Here is a 24,782-nt window from a genome sequence, read left to right as displayed (position 1 = left end):
ACTGTTCATACAACTTCAAGGAGAAAATTAGGCTGTCATGAAATCAGGGAATGTATAATGCCATTATTTAGTAAGACGATCAAATAAAGAATAGGTTGTACCTTTCACCTTTCTCTTTCTTGCAGTCCAAATAGGTGTCACAAAGAGACCAGCTTAAAAAAAAAAAAAAAATGATAGGGCACTTGGGTTTAGATCTTAGTTTTGAAAGTATGCATGTCTTGTGTGGCTTTAGGAGAGAAGAAGTGATACTAGACATATTACACATTTTTACATAAGTTTTATAAATTGATGTGTTGTTATTATTATTATTATTATTATTATTATTTATAGATACATTTATACAATTTCAATATATGCATGACATATGCTTCCTAATAATTGTTTTTTATTATTAAATTAAGACACTAATAGATATTTGGCATAAACAGAGTTTGAGCCAAAATCTTATATTTGATAATAAAAAACTTTATATGTTCAACTAATTAGAACCCATAATATGTCAATTTTTAAACACAATAAGAAATTAAGAAATTTATTTACTATATTATTTGATGTGATACTAATCCCATTTAATATCACATCAGTTATAATTTTCTTTTTTTTTCTAGAATAGTATTATTATCTTTTACATTTAATTTCCTGAGGAGAAATAAGACTCCACAGACAAGGTGGAGTAAGAACAGAAAAAACCCCTTTTCCTCAACAAGACCTTGTGTTTCCAAGTCTGACAAACCTTTTATTTTTCCAAGTTTGACAACCTAGTCTATAAAGGAGGGCCAAAGTTTATGCTGGATGGCATAGTAGCCTTGGTGTTAATGAGAAATTCGTCAATGTGTCTTCTAGACATGATTGTAGACTGATCATGGTATAGCTTTCAAATCTTTTTACCAACATTAATCTGTTTGTGAAAGCTTCAACTTTGAATTTTTCTCTATGCTAGTGTAAGTTAGCCTGCCTAAGTCAAAATGTGATGCCCACTCAGGTTGACTTTCACACTTATTAATTCCAAATTTCAAGGCCAATGTCTCATGATTTTTTATATTCCCCATCAAACCTATTGAACTATGAAACTTTTTTTTTTTTTTTTTTTTAAATTCTAAAAAATCACATAAGAAAAAAAATATCTAAAAAATCAAACATTTACTTTGTTAATTAATTCATTTAGTCATGAATTATTAGTACACCAAAGACTTCTTCCAGACGGCACACCTTATAAGAAGCTTCTACTTCGATACTAATTGAAACCACAGCACACAGGTAGAACTTAGAAGTACCAGAGAGATATGGAGGTAGCAAAGGTGAGTTCTACAGAAAACAATAACGATGAAGACAATGAAGTCATGCTTCCAGGGTTTCGATTTCATCCAACTGATGAAGAGCTTGTTGGGTTTTATTTGAGACGAAAGGTGGAGAAGAAACCAATCAGTATTGAACTCATCAAACAAATTGATATCTACAAATATGATCCATGGGATCTTCCAAGTAAGATCTGCTAGCTAGCTATAGCTCTTATCATCAGCTTTGTTGTATCGATCTATATACTATGTATAGTCTTCTTCTTTTCTTTTCTTTTCTTTTCTTTTCTTTTTTTTTGTGGAAAAGTTTCAACTGTAATTTAAACTCAGGGCAGTTGATGAAGTTAACTGGATACTGCTGACAATAATTTTCATCTCTTACACATGAACGTGTATATATATAACATAATATAACTCATCATCAAAGTAAGAAAGCAAGTACAACACTTGCTTTCATTTATTCTCTTCCCACTCTTTTACTCAAATGATCGAATGAAACCATAGGGTTTAAAATCTCTATCTGTCACAAATTCCATAAAAGTATATTGTAAAACTAATATTGTTATGTAATAATTTCAAACCTTTATTTCAAAACACACACACAAACATATATATATATATAGAGAGAGAGAGAGAGAGAGAGAGAGAGAGAGCACGATCATGAATGTTTAGAAGGCTCAGTAGGATTATCATTCAACTGTATATAATATGTTTAGTTTTTAAGAGAAATATTTCAAATTTTGATATTACCCAATTCTCTTCATGCGAAGATACTTGTGTTCAAATTCACAGTTCAAATCTCTTTCTCTCTTTTATACTCTCAAGCATTTTATACATGAGGAAGTGTTAATTAAATTATACGATTCTTGACTTCTTCTCTCCCTGAAAAAAACATACTCACATCGAGTTATAAGACAATAATAATATAAAGGGAAATATTGTTTTACACTTATTTATATCTACTGTTTAAATTTACATAATACTCATAATTAAAGTGTTCATGTGCAAATTTTAAAAGGTGAAAAGAAAATCTCCTTATTTAAAATATGAAAATGATAAAATGTTATTTAGAAGCTGCTTAAAGGAGCTAGCAACTTAAGTATGTGCAATCACCATGATATATGAATATATAAGTTCCATTTGTTTTTACTCTAGAATAAGCATAGGATCTAGGGGACTTAAGTAGTCTCTAAACACAACATATATTAAAGATCTCCCTTATCGACCACAATGTAAGGTTCACGGAAAGCAAGCACCCGAGGCCACAACATTCTCCTAATGTTCTTTTGATTCTTATTTTAGTTTCAAGATGAGACAAAACTGCACGGTTTCTTTGCATTTTCCTGTTCTTGACATCAGTGCCACATGAAAGAGATGAAGAAATATTCCCTTTTCTTCATATGCTAATAATGTCAATGTTATTTATCTTGATTCTACATTACCTACCACATTTTACTATCCAAGACCTAAATTTAGTATTTGTTTCAAGTTGAATTCGCCAGCATCTACAACTAACCTCATAGTTTAAATCTGTTGGCATGCCATGACTGACCTCATAATATATCTTGCTTCCTATATATATTAGTTTTAATTGTATCATGGACTTGCTTCTTATTGATCTTCTTTTGTTAAAATATGAAGAAGTTAGTACTGTGGGGGACAAAGAATGGTATTTCTTCTGCATAAGAGGGAGGAAGTATAGGAACAGCATAAGACCAAACAGAGTCACAGGGTCAGGGTTTTGGAAAGCCACAGGTATAGACAAACCCATATATTCAGTCCAAGAACCTCATGAATGCATTGGCCTCAAGAAGTCCTTAGTCTACTACCGTGGAAGTGCTGGCAAAGGCACCAAAACTGATTGGATGATGCATGAGTTTCGTCTTCCACCAAATGGGAAATGTAGCAACCTCACTAATGCCAATAGTGCTCAAGAAGCTGTAAGAATATTCTTCTCATTTATCTTATTACCCTTAAGTTTTGTTCTAAATTAGCTGCGCCACTTTCGCATTTTTTTAATGTTTTCACACCAAGGTATGCTAAAAATTAAAAAAAGTAGTTGATTTGTACCTTTTCCTAGACGACAAGCAACAATATCCATGATTCAGGCGGGAAATATTTTACTATTTCAGAACTCATAAGTGATTATATATAGACATTAAGTTTTATTGTATTACGTCAACATATATTTTAGTTTAAAATACATATACTTTTCAATCCTGGAATTTGGCTAAGTTTGACTTTAACATCTCAAATTTAAAAATTGCAATTTAATCTAAGAAAAAAAATTAGTAGGTATTAAGATCATCCTCACATTCATTTGCTGTTAAAAGAAATTGAATATGCGATAAAATGGGTGCTAAAGTGACAAGTTAAACAGCTATGCAGCATAACCATTTAAATGGACCGCATTTCTTAATGCTGTTTTGGGCCCTAAGGACTCTTTTGTGAAAGACAGTCAAACCGTTGAACCCATGAATCAAGGTCTTTGAACAGCGCAGACAAAAGGGATTATATATTACATTGACCACTTCCTTAACTTACGCTATTATTCCATCTAATCGCTTTTTAAACCTCGGTTGCTCAGTCCAAAACTTATTTTCTTACATGACTATGTTGGTTGCCAAGGAAGAAACGTCAAAAGTGTACAGCTATTTTGATAAAATATTTGTCAGTTTCTGATTCTAAGCAAAACAGACAAAGCTAATTTTTTTTTTAATTTTCTCTAAACGGTTTTGCAGGAAGTTTGGACACTCTGCCGAATATTCAAACGAATCCCATCTTACAAGAAGTATGCACCAAATTGGAAAGAGACCAGCACCAAACAAAATCTAACTGATTCAAGTCCTAAAACATGCAGTTTGGACTCTGACAATAGTGAACCATACATAAGTTTTGAAGACTCTGTTTTCCAACAACATAATGAATGCAAGCCGTATATCCAACAAGTTGATGAAACGAACCATTATTTTGTGGGTCATTTGAATACTCTAAATCAAGTTCCATTTACACCATCTTATTCAAACTTTTGGAACCCCAGTGGCGATGATTTCTTTACAAAAGGAAACTGGGACGAGCTCAGGTCAGTGGTTCAGCTAGCTAGTGATCCATCCCAAGTGTACAACTGTAGATGAGCAGATGAGGAGAGCATTCTTACTTGTCTCCTTCTTTTTATTTTCTTTGTTTTTTTTTAGTTCTTGGGGTGGGTGGAGGGGAGGGTAGGGGGGGTTTGGTTTGGTTAACAGTAGTTATGAACTTTAATAAATGTCATGTTTCATGAGTCAGATTAATTATTTAGTATTTTTGGAATACAATGGCATGATTCTTCCTCGTATCACATAATAGTGTATCTTACTAATTAAATTTGTAGTATGATCCATTATTTATGTGAAAGAATGAAGTATTACGCCGTTGTATTCTAGGAATATATAATAATTTTTCTGTGATCAAGTTACATACATTCTAACTATACTTTCACAGCATTAATAACTTTATAGGAGATTTTTTTTTTTTTGTATTATAAAATAAAGAATATTGTAATAATTATATATTTCCATATGTGGTTTGGACTGGTTGTATTCTCACCCGTAAAAAGCATTACTTTATAGACTTGAGGTTAACTCCATAATACAACCATAACCCAACTTGTGTCCACAGTTAAAAGACGCAACAAAACATTAGGATACACCATTTACACTAGTTGTATTTTACCATTATGCCAGAACACCTGTTATTCAGCAATAGCTTCCTAGAGATATATATAACACCATTTACACTAGTTGTATTTTACCATTATGCCAGAACACCTGTTATTCAGCAATAGCTTCTTAGAGATATATATATATATATATAAATCCAAGAAGTTAGATCAGATTTGTCATTCTGCAGATAAATATAATCTTCACAAGAATTTTTATAAGGTAGCTAGTAGGTTAGGGATCTCACGAGCACCAAAATGTTGACAGAAAGAAAGGGAGTAGAGTGTTGGATTAAGATAGTTTGACTCGGTTAATTAATTCAATTATTCAAGTTTATTAATTAAGTTAAATTGCATGCAAGCAGTGGAGGCATCAACAAATCACCAAAAATACCAAATGCAGCAAAAAATAAATTTGGTACGGTAATTTGTTGACAAATGGGAAAAATCTTTCGCAAGGCAAAAATCCCATTGGGTGATTTTAAGGTCACCACTCCCAAGAATCCACTAATCAACAATCAAATGGTCACAAATATAAGGAATCTTACCACTACACTAGTCTATCCTGAAATATCAACCTATAGTTAAACCCTTGCTCCAATACCCAATTGGGCTTGATCTTGTAGTAGACTTCTTTCCCTTGATGCACAAATCTCAAATTTGTGACTAACCCTTTTGCATAGATCCCAGTACGTGACTAACTCCAACAACTTAAATGAATGTTGTTGGCTACAAAATTCTTCACTTCATTAACAATGGAGATCAGGAAGCACTTGGTTACAAAACCCTATGGCGTACAAATGCAGTAACTTCTCATAGAGAAAAATAAACTCTTTGGTCTCTGTATCCATGTGTGACGGCTCTTAAAATAAGTCTTATATATGTCTAGGGTTGTGAGTAAAGAAACCCTAAACAAATACATAAGCTTTGGCCAAATTTCAGATTGAAAATCTTAATTCTCGATAGATTGAGCTTCTATCGAGCCATCTATCGAGCATTTCATTTAGTCTCAATAGTAGTATCTATTGAGCTATCTGTCGAAACTTAATAAAACAGCTTTTCTTCACTTGTTTCTTAGATCAATTTTCATGTCTTTAATACGAAGATTTGATATGCTTGAACAATATATTTCTTGACGTATTAAACCCAACCTAAATCTACCCAATTATAAGTAAAATGTATTTTATCAAAGATTAGCCAATTACATAAAATATAACCCTAACACACACTATTCAGCTAACCATCATTAATAGATAAGGAGCCAATCTTCCCAACCAGCAACCCCTCCGCACATGCATAAAGAATGAGGAAAATGTAAGAGTTTGAAATTCCAACCAAGTAGTAGATTAAAGGAAGTGATCAATCAAATGGAGCTCCTCAAGGCCCAAGATATGACATGACAGAATGCCAGTACTCTCATAAAGCATTATTGGAGAGCATCTTAGTGCATTCAAACATTGGCAAACCATTTATGGTGCACTATATATTCCATTATTTATTTTGGGATGACTGTTTTGCTTGTCCAAAAATTTATATATATATATATTAGTTGAAGCATAATATTTATTGTTACTTCATTCTTATTGAGCCTCAGTGTGTCATTTCAGTCAAATTTAGTCAATTTCGGTTATTCAGTCTAGTTCTGTTCGTCTGGTCCACTTGGTCAATTCCGGTCTAGTTTGGTTCATACAGTCCACTTCAGTCCATTCAGTTTATTTTAGTCTATTTAGTCAATTTGGCTACGATATGTTGCTCCTCAATCCACGATATTCCTTAAATATACAAAAATATGATAGAAATAACATAATAAATAAATTAGATAAATAAAATTGGAAAATAATTAGGCCATGTTGTTCTATTTTATATAAAAAAATTGAGATGCTCCGTGTAATGTATATTTCTTTTGTACTTCTTTCATATACTCATCTACATAAGCTTTTTACAAGTACTAAAAGTTCTTGAAATGATTATGTTAAGTTGTGATTTTTTTTTTTTTTTTTTTTGTTCTTATGGATATTCAGTAGGGGTGTTGGGGGGTCTTTCTCTTGGAGAGTTTAACTATACATTCATTACCCTTAACCCGAAGAAACGACTTGCAAACAACTTTGACCAATTTCACCCTATAAACTTATGCAATGTTGTGCATAAAATCGTATCCAAGATGCTGCCAAACTAAATAAAACCAAATTAGCATTTGTCCTTGGTGGACAAATCTTAGAGAATTTGGTCATGGATTAGTGTAGGAAATCATCCATAGCTTCAAGGCAAAAAAAGGAAATGAACGATTGTTGGGCATCAAATTGGACATGAGGCAAAGCATATGACCTAATGTAATAGTATTTTTTTTTTTTTTTTTTTTTTATCAAGGTAATTAAAAATTTTGGATTATGTGATAAATTCATAGTGTGGATTCACCCGTGCATATCAACTTCTCTATCTTGATCAATGGCTCTCCCCAAGGTAGAATTGATTCAAGCAAAAGTTTGGGAATATCTACTTTAAACTAAAAATTTTACATTCATTGTCTGAGTCCATAGCATCCTATCATCATGCTTGAGAACCCCGAGTGGAATTCTCAGTATCATATCATATGTATCTTATGCAGCTAGAAATTTTGATTTAGAATATCTATTGCAATAACTTAGTGTGTGGTTTCTCAAAAAAAAAAAAACTTAGTGTGTGTGCGTGAGGGAAGACTACACACACTTAAAAAAAATAAATAGGCTCTTAAAGAGTTCTGGATACACAGAAATAATAATAAAAATACATAAAGATGTGGCACAAAAAAAAAAAAACTTGAATTCTTGGAAAATGAACCAAAAATACAATTACTTCGTCTTTGCTTGTCCAAGGTTCCAGTTTTGGGTATGATTCAGAACAAAAAATGTTCCAATTTAGGTGAAGATGTTTTTCAATTGTCAAAAGAATATCAGACATCAACATGTTTGAGCCATATTAGTAAATAATAATGAGATTGGTAAGCTTCTATAGACGCATTTGGATGAACGGGGTGTGGTTAACCAATGTCTCTATAGAAGTTGGCATTGTATACAACTTCCATATACAATGTTGAGATGTTAATAAGTGTATCCAAAACTCTTCAAGAGCCTACCTATTTTTTTGAGTGTGTGTAGTCTCCCCTCGTGCAAACACACTAAGTAATTACAATAGATATTCTAAATTAAAATTTCCAGCCGCATGAGATACATATGATACTAGGAATCCCGTTCAGGGGTCTCAAGCATGATGATAGGGTGTTATGGACTCAAGCAAAGGATGTAAATTTCTTAGTTAAAAGTGCATATTCCCAGACCTCTGCTAGAATATCCATTGAAACTTCCTCGCTGCACTCATTGTAAGGCGTTTGGTCATTCCACAAATGTCTTGCAAAGAAAAGAAAAGCAAAGTTTGGATTCCGAAGGAAAATAAACTAACTCAGCAAAAGACTCAAAATGAAGATAATATCTGGTCAAAGGTCTTGCTTGAACGGATGTCAGTGGATGCACAAATGTTCAGTCATGAAACGGTTTGCAGTAAGTCTAGTGTCCTCATAGTTCCTCCGAAAGCAAAGGATCTATTAGCTTATGTAGTGAAAGTTGTAAGGCCTGGGAGTGGAAATAAACAAATAGATGGTATTAGCTACTGTAACAGTAGATGAGAATGCTCAGAGAAGGGGAAGACATGCAAAATCTGGATGATTTCTTGGATATCAATATTACTTTACAACATTCCATTGATGCCGCTTTGATCACCAGGCAGGACTTTTAATAAGAAGAAAAAGAGGAATCAGAGACGAGCCAAAGGTAAGCAAACTATTACAAGGTCATGCAAAGAACACTTCAAAGTAGGCTGTTTGTACAAATATCAAAAAATGGTTTATTGAGAAGCTCTAGAAGTACACTTTATATTAACTGTCCTCCACTGGGAAGGAATCGAATACCATTACATAGATATCAGTTTACCCTGTTCATAGCTCAATCATGAAAGAAATAGAAGGAAAAGAAATAGGTCGAGAAAGTTCACATTTTCCTGTAACTGAATGTGTGCCAATCCCTACATTTGAAAATTTTTGTTTATGTAATTGTGGATATTTAATATCAAGGCTGATGAAAAGAGTTTGCTCCTTGTTCATGGTGGTTATTAACTGGTTGGCTAACAACAGGAATATCCAAGCTGCTTCCTTCAATCTCAGGAGCAACTTCTCTTACATCAGCTATCCTTGCCTCTGTTGCCTGAATATCGCTCCATTCACCATCTCCAATTGGCCGGAGGTTGACCTGATCTGCTGCCACGTGGACTACACTCTCCCCAGGAACTGGGACTGCCCTAGAAACACTGAGACATGCTTTATCCACATTCTCCTCCGACAAGTCTACATGCTTTGTCAGGGGAAGCGTGTTATCAATACTTGAGCAAGACTCGGTCTTCTCCTCAAAGACTTGCTTAGTATCAATATGATGTCTGTTAAGAAAAAAAATAATTAAATTTTGATTATTAATCCCGAAAAAGTAACAAACAATTTTTTCATTACTTTTTATATTATAGTCTAATACTACAGATGTAACTTTAATGGAAAATTTTGGAATCAAGAGTGGTCTACATGTAGGCCAAACATGCTGAGCCTAGACATGTCAAAAACAAGGGGAGAAAATGACTAAACTATAGCAGTAGTTCCTCATATCATTAGCAAATTACATAAATGTCACACTATGTGAACTGTAGAGAATAATAACAATACAGGAGAAATGCATTATCTAGAGAGACACAGGCTATTGCTTGAACATGAGAAAAAAATAACATCTAGCATAACTGTTCACATTAACTATCATTTTGACATGATCATGCTTGGGAAATTCTTTGGGTGGAAGTAAAACTCAATATCATATCCCGAAATACTCGGTGAGACATATACACAAAATAAAAAATTTGAAAATGAAAATCTTTATAAACTCCTTCTTTTCTTTTCCATACTTCGTGTTTTGGTAAAACTTTATCCTTTTTCTTACCTATTAGTTCCACTTTTACATGGATGAGAACTCACATCATTTTCAATTTAGTTTAGTTTAATTTTTAGTTGGGTTTTTTTCCTCTCCCTCTCTCTCCAGTTCTATTGCTTGATTAGTTGTTTTACATCAGTGTCATTAGTACTTTATCATGTTACTTATAAAAAAAAAAGAGTACTTTATCAAGTCTTTTTCCTGTAACAAGGGGCCTTACGTCGAGCAGAATAAAATTGGGATTGATCCAGAATGATCCCTGAGTACTACGTGTATGGATAAAAGGGTTAAGATGCTAAACCTTTGGAGTTGTGTTTGTAACTTATTTACATATGCCAGAAGCTCTTGCTTTTCCTTCACAGCAGCTGACTCTTTCTGTACTGCCTCCTTTATTCTAGATTCAGCATCTGCCTCTGCAACCCTGACCTTTTCCTCTGCTCTCACAACAGCTGCTTCTAATATAACAACACGCTCTCTAGCTTTTGCAAGCTCAGAACGCCACATATGAGCCTCCTGATTAGCAGAGTCTCTCTGCTTGATCAATTGATCCTTTTCTCTACTCAAGGTCATAACCTTTTGTTCGTACTCTTTTAGCTACAAGTCAAATGAAAGCCAAAATATAGAGAGACAATTAAAAAGCGACATCTAAAATCACAACAGCATTTTGTGCAAGTAGAATTAAATAATAGGGAAGTTAGGAGATATACATGGCCATTGGCACAGGATTCTTTTTAAGCTGTTTACTCCATATCAGGTTTTATCAATACTATGCAATGAGCAATCAACAAAGTACCTTTGCCACACATGACTCCAGCTGCTTCTCGGAATCTCTTTTAACACGCTCAATTTCTGCACATGCAATTCTTCTTTGTTCATCCATTGTATGAGCTGCAGATGCAGCAGACTCAGCAGCTTCAGCTGTCTCAGATAATTTCTCAGCAATTTCTCTTATTGTTGAATCCCGTGCACGAAGGTCCTGAGCCAAATTGTGCAGTTCCTCATCCTTAACTCGTAGTGTCTCCTGCAGGATGTACTCAACACAGTTAAAGAATCAAATCTAGGTTAAATTAAAGACCAAATAGACTTGCAGGATTAGCGATGACTTTAAAGGAATAAGCTTAGCAAGAAAACAAAAACAAAAGCAATATATATACATATAAGAAAGACTTAAAAGGGATAAGAACCCCAAGATGGTGCCAACATGCCAAGCAAGGCCAGGCTCAAGCAGGACCATAACAACATCAACCACTAAACCTTGGTCCCAAAACTTTGGGTTTGGCTATGGATCTTCAAAAGACTAGGGTCAGTCACATGTATTCTTTTTTGACATTCTATCCCACCCAAAATATCACTCTGTTACATCCAATATTTAGTACCATAGAGTATAAGTGGTCTTATAATAAAAGGCACCTTTAAGGAGCCAAGCCAGCTTGATTTACATGACAACTCAAAATTATGGGACCCAAACACGTATTCGTTTATTCAATGACTATGCAAGACCAGCTTAAATTGAGGCGAGGGCATATCCACAAACAAGAAAATACACACAAGGCCCATCACAAAGACATTCTTCATCAACCTGTTCATAAATTCCTTAGCCAAGACAAATCAACATTAATTGCAGCCATAAAATAGTGGATGACTCTACAGGATGCTTATATGCCATTATCCAAACCCCCAAATTTTGCCTAGTCATCAAATAGCACCTAACAATTATGCATATTTTTCCATTGCTTCTACTTTCCAAAGTTCAATAATAATAATATGAAAACAAAGAGTTCTCTACCACTATTCTACTAGAAGCTATTGCTATTTCTTGCTAAAGTTGTCTGCCTAGTATCATGCTTCTGGTGCACTTAACTGCTTCTTAACTGTACAAAAAGAGAAACAAGGCTCTACATATATTTTATAATTTGTCTTCTAGATCAGATTTTATGTCTCAGTTTCAAGAAACTGGGTTTCTCAAGATAATCAATTTTTAGATTTTAATGAACATAAATTGTCTGATAGATTGAAAACACTATATACACAACATAGAACTTTTTTAGCGAATGAGCAGTATGTACCTCTGTACTTTCATTTGTACCAATTTTGATAGTCCAAAATCGTTCAATGTCTAATTCTATGTAACTTCATAAACTTAAAGTAAATCGTCTGAAAATTCTGAGAATATTAAGGCATTTATTAGGATAAAAGTAATTTAAAGGCTGAGCCTGAGCACTCTTGATTTTGAAACCAATATTTCAAAAAAATATTAATCTGATTACAACCCTTTTCTTTCCTAGTTTTGGGAAAAGAAAGCGGGGGGGGGGGGGAGGGAGATGTTAAAGTTTTTGTAACTCATGACTCATAAGCATTGCAATGTCCAGGATCCTATGTCCTTCTAACCCTTCTTCTTCTTCTCAAGGAAAATAAAATTGCCACAAAGCCAGAACCAGTCAATTAGGTAATTTATTGGCACAAATAAAAAATAAATATTTGCAGTAACTCTATATCCCTTGAACCAATACAAAGGCATATACTGGCATGTCTTAACTATTACAAATTAAATATTCCTTGTAGAAACATGAGAGAGGACATTCTAGCTATGCCTCCTAGATTTTTCCATCTATCTACTCAATGATCAAAGGCAGTCAAACAACAGCAAATGCATTTACAAGTGATGAGGAATGTACATTTCCAAGGAGGTTTTTTTTTTAAAAAAAATTACGAACTTGCATTTTCAAGTTTGTCAAACAATTAAAGAGAAATTGCAGGATATAAATCTATTGTAACTGCAGAAATGACAAGATTATATTTCATCCTATGCACCTGAATATCAAATGAAGGCATTAATCACCATAAACATGTTATTGATGAAGTACAAAAGCAATAAGAGTCTGATCTTTATATAAATATTATTGGATATGCAATCCATAACTGAAATTAGGACATAGTATCACTGCTATAAAATTGAAAGTGGAAAGCACAGGTAGAGTACCCTCATGATTGCTACATCATCCATTGGACCATCAGTTGTTCTATTTGTCACCATTCCTAGAGCATTTCTTAAAGAAATCTGCATTGCTGATTCAATTTCTTTAGAACATTCGAGAGCTGTTGAATTGGCAGCAGCAACTACTGCTGCGACTGTTCCTAATTTTGCAGAACCATTTCCACTTAAGGAATTCACAGCCTCTTTATGGGCCTTCAGAACCAATTGTGTTGCGCTGAATGTCAGAAGGCAATGAGAAAACAAAACATAAGTAGAGAAATAAACTGCAATATATGTATTTGATAATTCAGGCAAGAAGACAAGAACTCAAACCTAGCGAAGACAAACCTCATCAACAGATGCTCATTTTATGAAATGAAATTTAAAGAATAAAATTCAACTGTAAGAACAACTAGTTGTTCATTCATTAAATTAACCCACCTTAGTATGTTACTTTCATTTTTATTAGGTTACTTTAGAACAGAAGAATAAATTTCAAGAAGCTTTAAGTAGCCAACATGAGGTAAAGAAGAAAGAAGAACTCTCAAGGTAAAGCTTTAATAAAATATAGAATAAGATAACAGTAAAATCAAAAGACAACGTTTCTTTTTCTTTTCATTTATTTTTTTAATAAGTAAATCAAAGATAACATTTCAGTTGCAAGAAGGATCAAAGAATGTCGTAAATTAGGGAAAAAACTCAAATATAAAAAATTCAGTATCATTCTGAGCATGAAAAGAGTATGATTATGGATGCAAATGAGAATACACGTGGTGAACCCCAATTAGTCAGTGAGAATTCATGGCCAATCACAAAGTTTTGGGATTAAGTCTTTGTTGTTGTATCATTATGAGCATGAAAAGTGAAGTACTCATAAATGCTCTAAATTTTCTCCAAGATGTTCTTAGTTGTACATTTAAGGATAAGAAACAATACAATAAAGAAAAGTGATCTTTAATTTTTTTTTTTGATAGGTAATAACAAACTTTATTGATAATAAAAACACAATGAATTTACGATAGTAAACTCACTGCACTGAAAAGAATACAAACCAATCAAAAAGAAAGACTAACAAAATTAAGAAATACAAAGAATGACAATGCATAAACCCCCAAATACGGGACCACTCAAACAAAGTCCTAAGTAGCAAAGACTTCACACAGTTTACAAGTCTCTCAATTTCCTTAAAAGTTCAGGCATTGCACTCCTTCCAAATTAACCACATAAGACACGCTGGAACCATATTCCACACATTTGAAGTGTGACTCCCCAACCACCAAATTCTCTCCTAAAACCTAACTTTGGCACCCAACCCAAATCTTGATCTTTTTTTAGGAGAAAAATTAACCTGGAAGGCTGTTGCTAGTTCCACACTTCATGAATTCAGTGGAGGAAGGATCATAACATCATACAAGATATAGAAATCAATCATGTCATTCCACTCGCACAACAAACATACGGAAGCATGGACATATGAAAGGGCAAAGCACCTTCAGTGTGTTTCTTTCTTTGTGTGGACCGCAGCTTTGGATAAGATTTTTATGGGTGATAATTCGTGGAATAGGGGTTTTAATTTTGTTGATTGGTGTATTATGTGTTGTTGTTGCGGGGAGACCATAGACTATTTGTTGCTACATTGTAAGAGGGCTCATCAGTTGTGGAGCTTTATCTTTAGATCTTTTGAGATTTGTGGGTTTTACCAAGATCGGTTGCAAATTTACTTTTTGATTGGTGGAGTTGGTTGGGAAGTTCTCATCTAATATTTGGAATTTAATTCCATTGTATTTAATGTGGTGTATTTGGAAGGAATGATGTTAGCAGACTTTTGAGGACATGGATAAATCTGATGACCAGTTGCTTGCTTCACTTAGTGGTTCTCTTTTTGACTGGTCTAAGGCTTGGGGACTCACATTTAGTGATTCTATCAATGTGTTCCTTATTTCTCTCCTTTGCAATTAATTTTCTTTTTTATTTTTTGTTTTTCTCTTTTTTGTACTCTTTGGTTTGCTTTATGCTTTTTTCTGCATGAAGCAGTTTTTTGAATATATATCTTTCTTACTTACAAAAAAAAAAAAAGATAAACAAGTTGCAAACAAATCCAGACCATAATCTTACCAATAAGTCTGCTCACAATGTCCCCTATTGCTAATTTTTTTTTTTTTTTTTGATAAGTATCCCCTATTGCTAATGTTAGAAACCGCATTCCACTCAAATAGTTATCTGTTCCTTTGTTTAATAGCAAGGGAGGAGATGGGAGCAGGAATCCCTTCCCTTCTTTGGTTGTAGGGTGGAAAGGCAAGAATAAAGTAAATTACCAGAAAACTATGATTAATGATAGGAATCTGTTTATACATTGTTGAACATATCCCCCAAAATAAAATTTTATAAAAAAAATTGTTTAAGACATTGTTGAGATTTTAAGAAATTGATAGGGTCAAAAGGGAAGTACAGAGAAATTCAGTAAAGTCGGTGTCCTCTCATTTCTATTTCCCCAATTTGAGAGAACTGGAAAAAAGGGCTTTGATAGGGTACATTAAATCCCTTTTAATCATCTCCCTCTCCGTCAAATACATCAAACAAGGGGAAGGGTAATATCCCAACCCCTAACCTTCCCCTTTCCTTCCCTTTCCTTTTTGTTCATCCAATTACACCTTTCAATTTGAAGAGCTGCTCAGCCTAAACCCTCATAGTTTTCTGCCTACTTTCTATTGAGGTTCTAAAACAAACTTAGGTTTTCACCACTAACCAAAACAACAAAGCTGGAAGAAGTGATGCATCTCTTTCCAAATTCTCCCTAAATGACTGCATCCTTTCTTTTCAAAAACAATTGGGCAATTACAAATAAAAACCATCAAATATGTCAGACTCTCTCTCCCATAGTCTAACTTAATAATAATTTCATGGGACCAAATGATCAATGATGTTGGTTAATCTCTTTACTGGGGAGGCAACTTTGCATACCAACTATCCATCAATTTGCTAATATACATATGCAAACTAAGAAATTATAGGATAAATCATCACATAGTCCCTTGAACTGTGAAGCCACCCTCACAAAAGCAAACCATCTGAAATCTGAACCAAAAAAAAAAAAATGTTCCATGGTTTCGACCTAGAAGACAACTTCTCACAAAAATAAATTGTTGAGAAATTTCTTGTTGGATGGGTGGGGGGGGGTGGTGAGGAGTTCAAATACCATTTGGTTGGGTGGAATGCGGTTTGCTCTCCTATTGCTAATGGTGGTTTGGGTGTAAGGAAGATAAGTACTTTCAATCAATCTTTATAAAATGGCTTTGGTGTTTTGATTTGGAAGACACTCATGTATGGAGATGAGTAATTGCTACAAAGAATGGGGAAGATGGATTTTAAAACTGACTCAAGGGACACATGGAAGTAGCCTGTGGAAAAGCATTCGGACGGGATGGGATGGGCTGCTAAGATATGTAGGTTTTGATGTAGGGGATGGTCATCGCGTGTGGTTTTGGCATGACACCTGATGTGGGGATCATCCTTTAAAGGGTTTGTTTCCCGTTTTGTTTTCATGTTCCACAAGTAGAGGTGATTTATTATGTGATATTTTTATTGGACAAATGGCAGGGGAAATGAGAAGTTAGAAATGTCAGTTTTCAAAGAGCTTTTAATGATTGGGAGTAGGATTCAATGAGTGCTTTTCTTACTCTGCTTCAATCTAATACCCCTAGGAGAGATGGTTGTGATAAATGTATATGTGAGACTCTCCAAATAAATAACAGATGCACACAGGAATCATGACACACTCATAATTATTTATACAATCATAGAAAATCATTACAACAGACTCAGACCCTGTAAGAGGCTGCAAAAGGAAAGATCCAGAGAACTTACTTCAAGGTTGATACCCAAGCTCTAGCTGCACCTGGAGTCTCTGCACAAAGGAAGTAGTCTTTTTTCTGTGGGGTCCCAATATCTAATCACGCTAGTTAAGAAGCACATACGTTTAGAAATTTCAAACAAACCCCAAACCAATTCTTTCACTTGAAATCCAAAATATTTTCCACATTATTTAAAAAGAAAAAAAGAAATGATAAATCAGGATACAGAAACAGCAGCCATCATACTTTGGTAGTCCACTAAATCACATTGAAAAAAAAAAAAAAAAAAAAGCATTAGTAATCTTTAAAGCTAAAAGCCACTTGCACAAAGAAGTAGTTAAGAATTCAATAAAGCAAAGTTGTTAAGAAAAGCATTAATCTTACTGGAAGTTGACAGGAGACACTGTAATGGTGCTATTTGCATCAAATATAATGGATCCCTTGACAGTTGGTTCATTTCTCCTAATCCTAATGCAACCAAACAACACGAAATATCAAAGATCAAAATTGCTCCATATTAAAGTTAAAAAAGAAAAATTGAAATGCAAAACAAATACTAACTTGTACTCCATTCTCCCAGTGGTTGGGTCCAAAATCACCCACCGCTCGTTCCATTTCCTCAGCTGTTATAATGCACACAACTTAATTAGTTACGCAATCAACGACTTCCTCAATTCCCAAATCTTAAAATGGCAATTTAAACATAAAATCATTCTTATGTCAGTTCAGAATAAGCATACAGCTGTGTAGTCAAGTAGTTAGACTCTTGTTTACCCACTACACCCAACCAAAAATTTTTTCTTTTCTATTACTATTTCGGTTTATTTACGCAAACCTGAAGAAATTAGAGCTAATTACTAATTATAGATTCCGATAGAACATTTCTAAATTGACCCCAAATTTTTTTTTGAAAACTACGATTTAGCAAAGCTAAAATTTAAAAGCATTTATAAATTACCAAAGTACAAATTCTTAAAATAACAACAACAACAGGAAACAATCAAAATCTAAGAGAGAGAGAGAGAGAGAGAGAGGATTGTACGGTCTCAGATCGCTTGAGAAGTGGGCCTTGCAACAAATTCCTACCAGAACCGGACGCTAACTGGCGTTTGATCTTCTCCAAACTGTTCTCTGCATCACCAGGTCTCTGCTCCATCCCCAAATTCTTCAAGTTTATACATAATACTCCAATAACATTATTATTTTGTACATATAAAAATATACATATATTTATATAATCTCAGAGAGAGAGAGAGAGAGAGAGGGACTAACCGGAAGAACAGCATTGGAGGCCATGATAGAAGTGGACTTTTAGAGAAGAGGGATCAGGATGTCAATTATGGGAAAATGGAAGGGGCTATTTGCTATAAAAATCTCTCACTCGCTTTCGATGATATTTCGGAAAGCTAGCAAACAATGCAAGGCTGTTAGGTTTGTTTCCTGGACTTGCAGGTGGTAGTTTTAGTTGTCTTCTTTTCTATAATTATAATTTATAATTCTTATTTAGCCCCCAAAAATCCTCTTTTTTTGTGTTTTTATTTTTATTTTATTTTTTGAGCTGTTCTGTTGCGTTCGAAGGTTTACTTTTGACTATTGAGTGCTAAACTAAGCTAAGGCCCGATTCTCATTAAAAATAAAATAAAAAAAACTAAGCTAAGGCCCCGGCACGACACGAGCGACGTTGTACTTGTTAACGCCAATGCCACGGACCGTGTACGAGTGTGGACTCTACCACGTGCACCATGCCGCATTCCATTGCGTGATTACTATTGGTTGAAAAATAGTATTCTTTTTTTTTTTTTTTTTCTAATTTAATCGCTCAGTGTGAAGGTTTGAATATTAAATATATCCCATTGGAAATATTAGTAGACTCAGCTAATCAGTTGAATTACAAAGCTTTTTTGGATTTTGTTTTCAAAGATTATAGCTTGTCTTTTTTGTAAATAAATATAAAAGGTATGAATAATTGTGACTTTGTATTTACCGTCTTTCTACGTATGTTTTTATTTTTATTTTTTGAGTAATCTTTCTACATATGTTTGGTTGAAAAGCTACAAAGGTAAGAGAATAACATATATTAAGAACGTATACTGTAAGGACTCAATTTCACTAATAGGCCCAAAAGGTAATAGGATCTAAGTTCAATACAATAAATTTGTAAAGAGTGAGTTAGAAAATTAGGCTCTAATGAGTTAGATAACAATTATAGTATATTCAAATAACAATAAAACAAAGATAAACTGATTTTATCAACAAAAAAAAATCATCCTCGACACGGTCCTAGGAGATTAGTTATAGTATATATTTCTTTTTAATTTGATTACAAGTTCAATTCTTATTGCTACAGTGTTTTTCTCTCAATGCTCTGATCCCTCTCATTTAGGAGCTTCTTTATTTCTTATGCTCTCCTCTTCCTTCCATCTCCACCCTCCACGTGTAGATCAAGTTGCTAGCTTTGATCATTGTCTTATCAGCACCTTCCTGAAGTATCTAGGAGTAGCTGTAAGGCTGAAAATCACTGTCCAGATATCACTTTCACATTAATGCGCCTAGAGAATTAGCTGCAGAACATTTAATGAAGTGGTAGTAGCCTTTTCTCATATTTCTTACCTTTCCCATGTCTCGTTACTTCCTGATACTTATCCTTAACAATGGAATTGCTCGGAACGTTACTCTTGATCGTAGGTCAACCCTTCTAACCTTTGCACCGTTACAACAAAGGAGGAATTTGTCATCGAACCACCTTTCTGAACTCTTATGACCAGTCACCTTCCACTATTTACTAGCCCGCACTTCTACATCAACGTTCCCTTGTCCTTGGATAGGGCCATGGCCCAATATACGTTTCTGGGCCTATCTTCCCTACATTTACCATTAGGAAGATGTAAAATAATAAATATTTGTATTTTCCAACCTATGTAGTAGAGAGATAAAAAAAAAAAAAAAAAAATTGAGGAATAGAAAGTAAAATACTTTTATACCTTATGATTAAAGATAGAAAGATGAAAAAACGGTGATTAAAGCATTTGCAGCAATGGAGCTAAAAAGCTATAATGCTATTAGCTCCACCAATATACCAAAAAAGGCTTGCAATAGTGGAGGCAAACTTATAAATTTTAGCTGATTTGCTACAGTGCACATCTAAAAAAAAAAAAAAAAATTAATCCAACTCCGATTAAAATAATAAAACTCACTTTTTTTTTTTTTTTCATTCTTTTATTCTATCTCACCGTACCATCATCACTCTCGAGAGCTCTCATCAGTTCTCTCAAGAGCTCTCATCTCCCTCACTCATCAAGCTCTCATCTCACTCATCAAGCTCTCCACGCCGTCGCCGTCCCAGCCCAGCCCACGCCGTCGCTGTCCCAGCCCATGCCGTCGCCGTCCCACGCCATCTCAACCCACGCCGTCTGTCAAGCTCTCATATCTCTCTTCTCCAAGCTCTCATCTCTCTCATCTCCCAGCCCACGCCATCGCTGTTCTGTCCCAGCCGTCGCCGTCCCAGCCCATGCCGCCGTCCTCCCAGCCCACGCCGTCGCCGTCCCACGCCATCCCAACCGATCCACTTCAGGTTAGTGCTATCTCTTCTTTTGTAGTGAATTTTTTAATCTAGGTGTTTGTTGTTTTGGCTTAATTTTTATGGGTTTAGTGTTATTTTGTGGTGAAAAATGGTGTTGTTGCTATGTTGTTTTGGGCAAATGGTGTTTTTTTTTTTGCTAGGTATAACATTTGAATGGAGGAATGTATTGGAAATTTTCTGTTTGCAGGAATTTGTTGTGTGGTTTCTATGGTCTCTGTAATTTGTGCAGGGAAGTTTACATTTGTTGTGTTGATATAAATGTCTCTGTAAATGTAAGTTTGTTGTGTAATTTGTACTATAAATGTCTATAAATGTCTCTGTAATTTGTCTATAAATGTAATATAAATGTCTATAATTGTAATATAAATGTCTCTGTAATATAAATGTAAGTTTGTTGTGTAATTTGTCTCTGTAAATGTCTATAAATGTCTCTGTAATTTGTTGTGTTGATATAAATGTTAGTTTGGGAATTTTTTGTGTGCAGGGAAGTTTATATATATTTTTCCTAATTTTATGGAGTCATGTAGGGACACAGAGTTACATAGAGACCTAACATTTATCACAGGTATCATGAACGGGGATATAAAAATTGACTCACAATTTTTGGGAACGTCTTAAAATACTCCTGTGTCAGTTTCTGATTCTCCACTCCACCTCCACCACAAGTTGAAAATGCCTCTTCTACAAAAGGAAAACGGGGCTCTAACTTTACTGTAGAGGAAGATAAACTCTTAGTGGCAGCATGGCTCAATACTAGTGTTGATGCCATAAACAGTAATGAATAAATACAAAATACCTTTCGTCAACAAGTTTGGGAATATTTCATGCAGTACAATACATCCAGTACCACACGTACTGTTATCTCCTTGCTAAGTCGTTGGGGAACGATTAGTGAAAAGACAAATAAGTTTGCTGGGTGTATGGCTCAAGTTAACACACTTCATCAAAGTGATATAACCGAAGAAGATAAGGTATAAATTATATTGCAATAGTGTTAACATGTCCATTCACCAATAGTTTGAAGATATTAATCATGTTATATTTGTTTTAATTTTTTTTAGATTACCAATGCGAAGGCTTTGTATTTAGAGAAGCACAATAAACCCTTTCTTCTTGACCATTGTTGGCTCATGTTAAAGGACCAACCAAAGTTTGCCGATCCTAACAATGCTAGATCGAGATCATCCGTGCCTCCAACTTCAGAGTCAATATCTATTAGTGAAGGGGATTATGGGTTCAGACTTGGTGACACTTTCAATTTTGAGAGACCTATTGGTAGGAAGGCCGAAAAGGCCATTCGAAAGAACAAAACCACCGGAAAAGATGTAGGGGAATATTTGAACAAAAAATTGAAATTGATTGAGGATGTAACTCGGTTGGAAGAGGAAAAAATGTCTTTTGAGAGGGAAAAACTTGCGATTGAAAAGGAAAGTAGGGAAGAAAAACTTAAGATTGAGAATGAAAGAATCATGATTGAGAAGAAAAAATTTGAGTGGGAAGAAAGGTTAGAGGAAGAGAGAATCATGATGATAGATACAAGTGGCTTAACCGGAACATAAAAAGCTTTTTATGAACAACTCCAAGAGGAAATCATGGCAAAATGAAGATCACGTAATTAATGGGTTTAATTGTATTTTGGATGTAGCTTAGACTTTTATGTATTTTGTAGTGGCTTATATATTTTGTAGTGGCTTATGTCACTTGATGAATTATCTTAAACTAGATGTATGTATTTGTGTTGCGACTTGAAGTGCAATCTAACAAAGACTTTGAAGTGCAATCTTTTTTATCTTTTGTTAAGTTTCATTTGGTCTCGTGATAGACATTGATATAATTCTTTGATCCAATTAAACTATTATTTGATTCACTATGAGTATTACAACCACTATGAGTGCCTATTATATATCTTGCTGTTACAGCCGCTATGAGTGTCTTTCATCCAATTATTTATATTCATTGAACATTCCTAGTATCATATGCTTGGTTTTGAGATGACAGGTCTTATAATAAATCTATGAACAATGAGCATTCATAGTATTTCCAAGTAGTTTTTTTTTAGATGTATGTGTTTGTGTTGTGACTTGTGCGTGAATTGGTTATATTCATTTTGTTGTGACTTATGTCACTTGATTTTAATCTTGCATCTATAGTAATAATTGATTTCCAATTGTCTTGAAGGTTGCATCCATGAATCACTATTTGTTTCGCAAGTTCCTTCTTGATGACTCAGATGAAGATGAGATAATCGAAAAACTTGTTATGGAAACATCACAACCTAAACGTCGTCGTCGTTCTATCCAACGTAAACATTTGGTAGGCCATGAGAGGCTTTTTCTTGATTATTTTGCTCTCACACCAATATATCCACCCGCTTTATTTCGTAGGAGATTTCGGATGAAGCGTTCTATTTTTCTTCGTATTCAATCTCGAATAGAAGCTCATGACTCTTACTTTGTCCAAAAAAAAAATAGTGCCAACAAACTTGGTTTATCTTAATTACAAAAGATAACTGCTGCACTTAGAATGCCTGCGTATGGAGTATCAGGTGATTTGATAAATGAATATGTGTGGATTGGAGAAACTACTACATTAGAAAGTTTGAAAAAATTTGTTACTGCGGTAATTGATGTTTTTTCTGAAGAATACTTAAGAAAGCCAAACAATGAAGACATTGCTAGACTGTTAGCTCACGGCGAACGTCGAGGTTTTCCAGGTATGTTAGGTTCAATTGATTGCATGCATTGGAAGTGGAAAAATTGTCCATCTGCATGGAAAGGTCAATATTGTGGTCATATTCGTGAGCCTACTATTATTTTGGAGGCAGTAGCATCATATGATCTTTGGATATGACATGCATTTTTTGGGTTACTTGGGTCAAATAATGACATTAATGTGTTAAAGCAGTCTCATGTATTTAATGAACTTGCTGAAGGACGTACTCCTACAATACATTACTCAATTAATGGTCATGATTACACTATGGGATATTACCTTACTGATGGCATATATCCAAAGTGAGCAACATTTGTGAAAACAATCCAAGCTCCACAAGGACAGAAGTATAAATTATTTGCAGCAACCCAAGAGGCGTATAAGAAGGATGTTGAGTGTGCATTTGGAGTGCTTCAAGCACGTTTCGCAATTGTTCGTGGACCTGCACGATTTTTTCATCTTGAAACACTCAAAAAGATCATGAAAGCGTGCATAATTCTCCATAACATGATTGTTGAAGATGAGCGGGATGATAATGAAGTGTCAGATTTGGATTATGAACAAAATGATGGAGTGGATAATCCTCCTCTGCAAATGTTACGTGAACAAAGTGATGAATTTTTGTCATACATTGAAAGACATGGACGCATTAGAGATTGAGAAATTCATTTTCAACTCCTGTCGGACCTTATTGAACATTTATGGAAATTGTAAGGCGAGTCGTAGGAACTTTCTTTTTTGTATGTTGAGAAGCATGAGTCATAGGAACTTGTGCGGGTATGTGAGTTTTATTGTAATTTGGTTTGAGTTATGTATGTGAGCAAATCTATGGACTACATTGTTTTTGCTATAATATGTGTTCTATTTTATATGTTTTCTTATAAAGTTCATTCATTTCATAGTTCACATTATTCCAAGGTTGCTTCTGGACAATTGAGACGATAATAGGCTATCATGATAATTGAGAAATTGTTTTAGTAAAAAAAAAATGTATGAGTATAATTTGGGGTTAAAAAAATCACTTGTTAATACTAGACGATTATTTGCTATCATGTGGCGGTGGTAAAAGAATCGTCGGTGGCGGCGACGGCGGTGGCGGTGGCGGTTGAAGGTGGTTGTGATTGTTGTTTATTGTATAGGATATATTATTTTATTGTGATGTTTATATTATTTTATTGTGATGTTTATATTATTTTATTATGTTAAAAACTAAAATAGATCCATTGCTGCAGCATGTATGTAGGTAAAATAAATAAAGTAACTTTTGGTGGAACTAAAAAGCTAAATTTTTAGCTCCACTACTGTGGATGCTCTTATAAACTTTTATTCTCAAAGATTTTTTTTTTTTTCCAATTTGGAAAAAAAAAAAAAAAATTGTGAACACGATACTCGCTCAAGACATTGCTGACATGGATCATGTCTTTGTACAGCTACTACTCGTGCTCGATATGATTTTTGTATATTGCAACAAAATCTTACAATATATTTCACAAATTGTATTGTACATAAACTTTAACTTAACCATACGTTATATTGTTATAATTTTGTAGTTTTGTATTTTAGTCTCCTAGATAGCTTATGTGTAGATATAACTTTTGCTGTTGCTCCGAAATGATAACATCTCTTTTCTTCCTATTTTGTGTTTCCTACCAGGTCGGCAATTATTAAAGCTGGCT

At 34.2% G+C, this 24,782-nt stretch overlaps 2 protein-coding genes across 4 annotated transcripts; one reads left to right on the top strand and one right to left on the bottom strand.

The window, feature by feature from the left end:
- The first annotated feature begins 1,171 nt into the window (after positions 1–1,171).
- Positions 1,172–4,853, top strand: LOC126696747 (transcription factor JUNGBRUNNEN 1). Of its 2 annotated transcripts, none has more exons than XM_050393446.1 (3): positions 1,172–1,482; positions 2,940–3,235; positions 4,037–4,853. In XM_050393446.1, the coding sequence occupies exons 1-3, from the start codon at positions 1,284–1,286 to the stop codon at positions 4,427–4,429; spliced, it is 888 nt and encodes a 295-aa protein (XP_050249403.1). In that variant the 5' UTR covers positions 1,172–1,283; the 3' UTR covers positions 4,430–4,853. The 2 variants fall into 2 exon arrangements, with proteins under 2 accessions (XP_050249403.1, XP_050249402.1); XM_050393445.1 differs by having other exon boundaries at positions 1,179–1,482; positions 2,937–3,235.
- A 4,014-nt stretch (positions 4,854–8,867) lies between these two features.
- LOC126696746 (uncharacterized) lies at positions 8,868–18,276 on the bottom strand. 2 transcript variants are annotated; one of them, XM_050393443.1, is made up of 10 exons: positions 18,087–18,276; positions 17,857–17,979; positions 17,376–17,437; positions 17,199–17,282; positions 17,041–17,072; positions 16,828–16,909; positions 12,970–13,198; positions 10,783–11,010; positions 10,291–10,583; positions 8,868–9,453 (listed from the first exon to the last, which is right to left on the bottom strand). In XM_050393443.1, the coding sequence occupies exons 1-10, from the start codon at positions 18,108–18,110 to the stop codon at positions 9,090–9,092; spliced, it is 1,521 nt and encodes a 506-aa protein (XP_050249400.1). In that variant the 5' UTR covers positions 18,111–18,276; the 3' UTR covers positions 8,868–9,089. The 2 variants fall into 2 exon arrangements, with proteins under 2 accessions (XP_050249400.1, XP_050249401.1); XM_050393444.1 differs by having other exon boundaries at positions 17,857–17,961.
- Positions 18,277–24,782: the final 6,506 nt, after the last annotated feature.

This window comes from Quercus robur, chromosome 8 (assembly GCF_932294415.1).
Source record: "Quercus robur chromosome 8, dhQueRobu3.1, whole genome shotgun sequence".
NCBI lineage: Eukaryota > Viridiplantae > Streptophyta > Magnoliopsida > Fagales > Fagaceae > Quercus > Quercus robur.
This window is presented reverse-complemented; position numbering and strand designations above follow the sequence as displayed.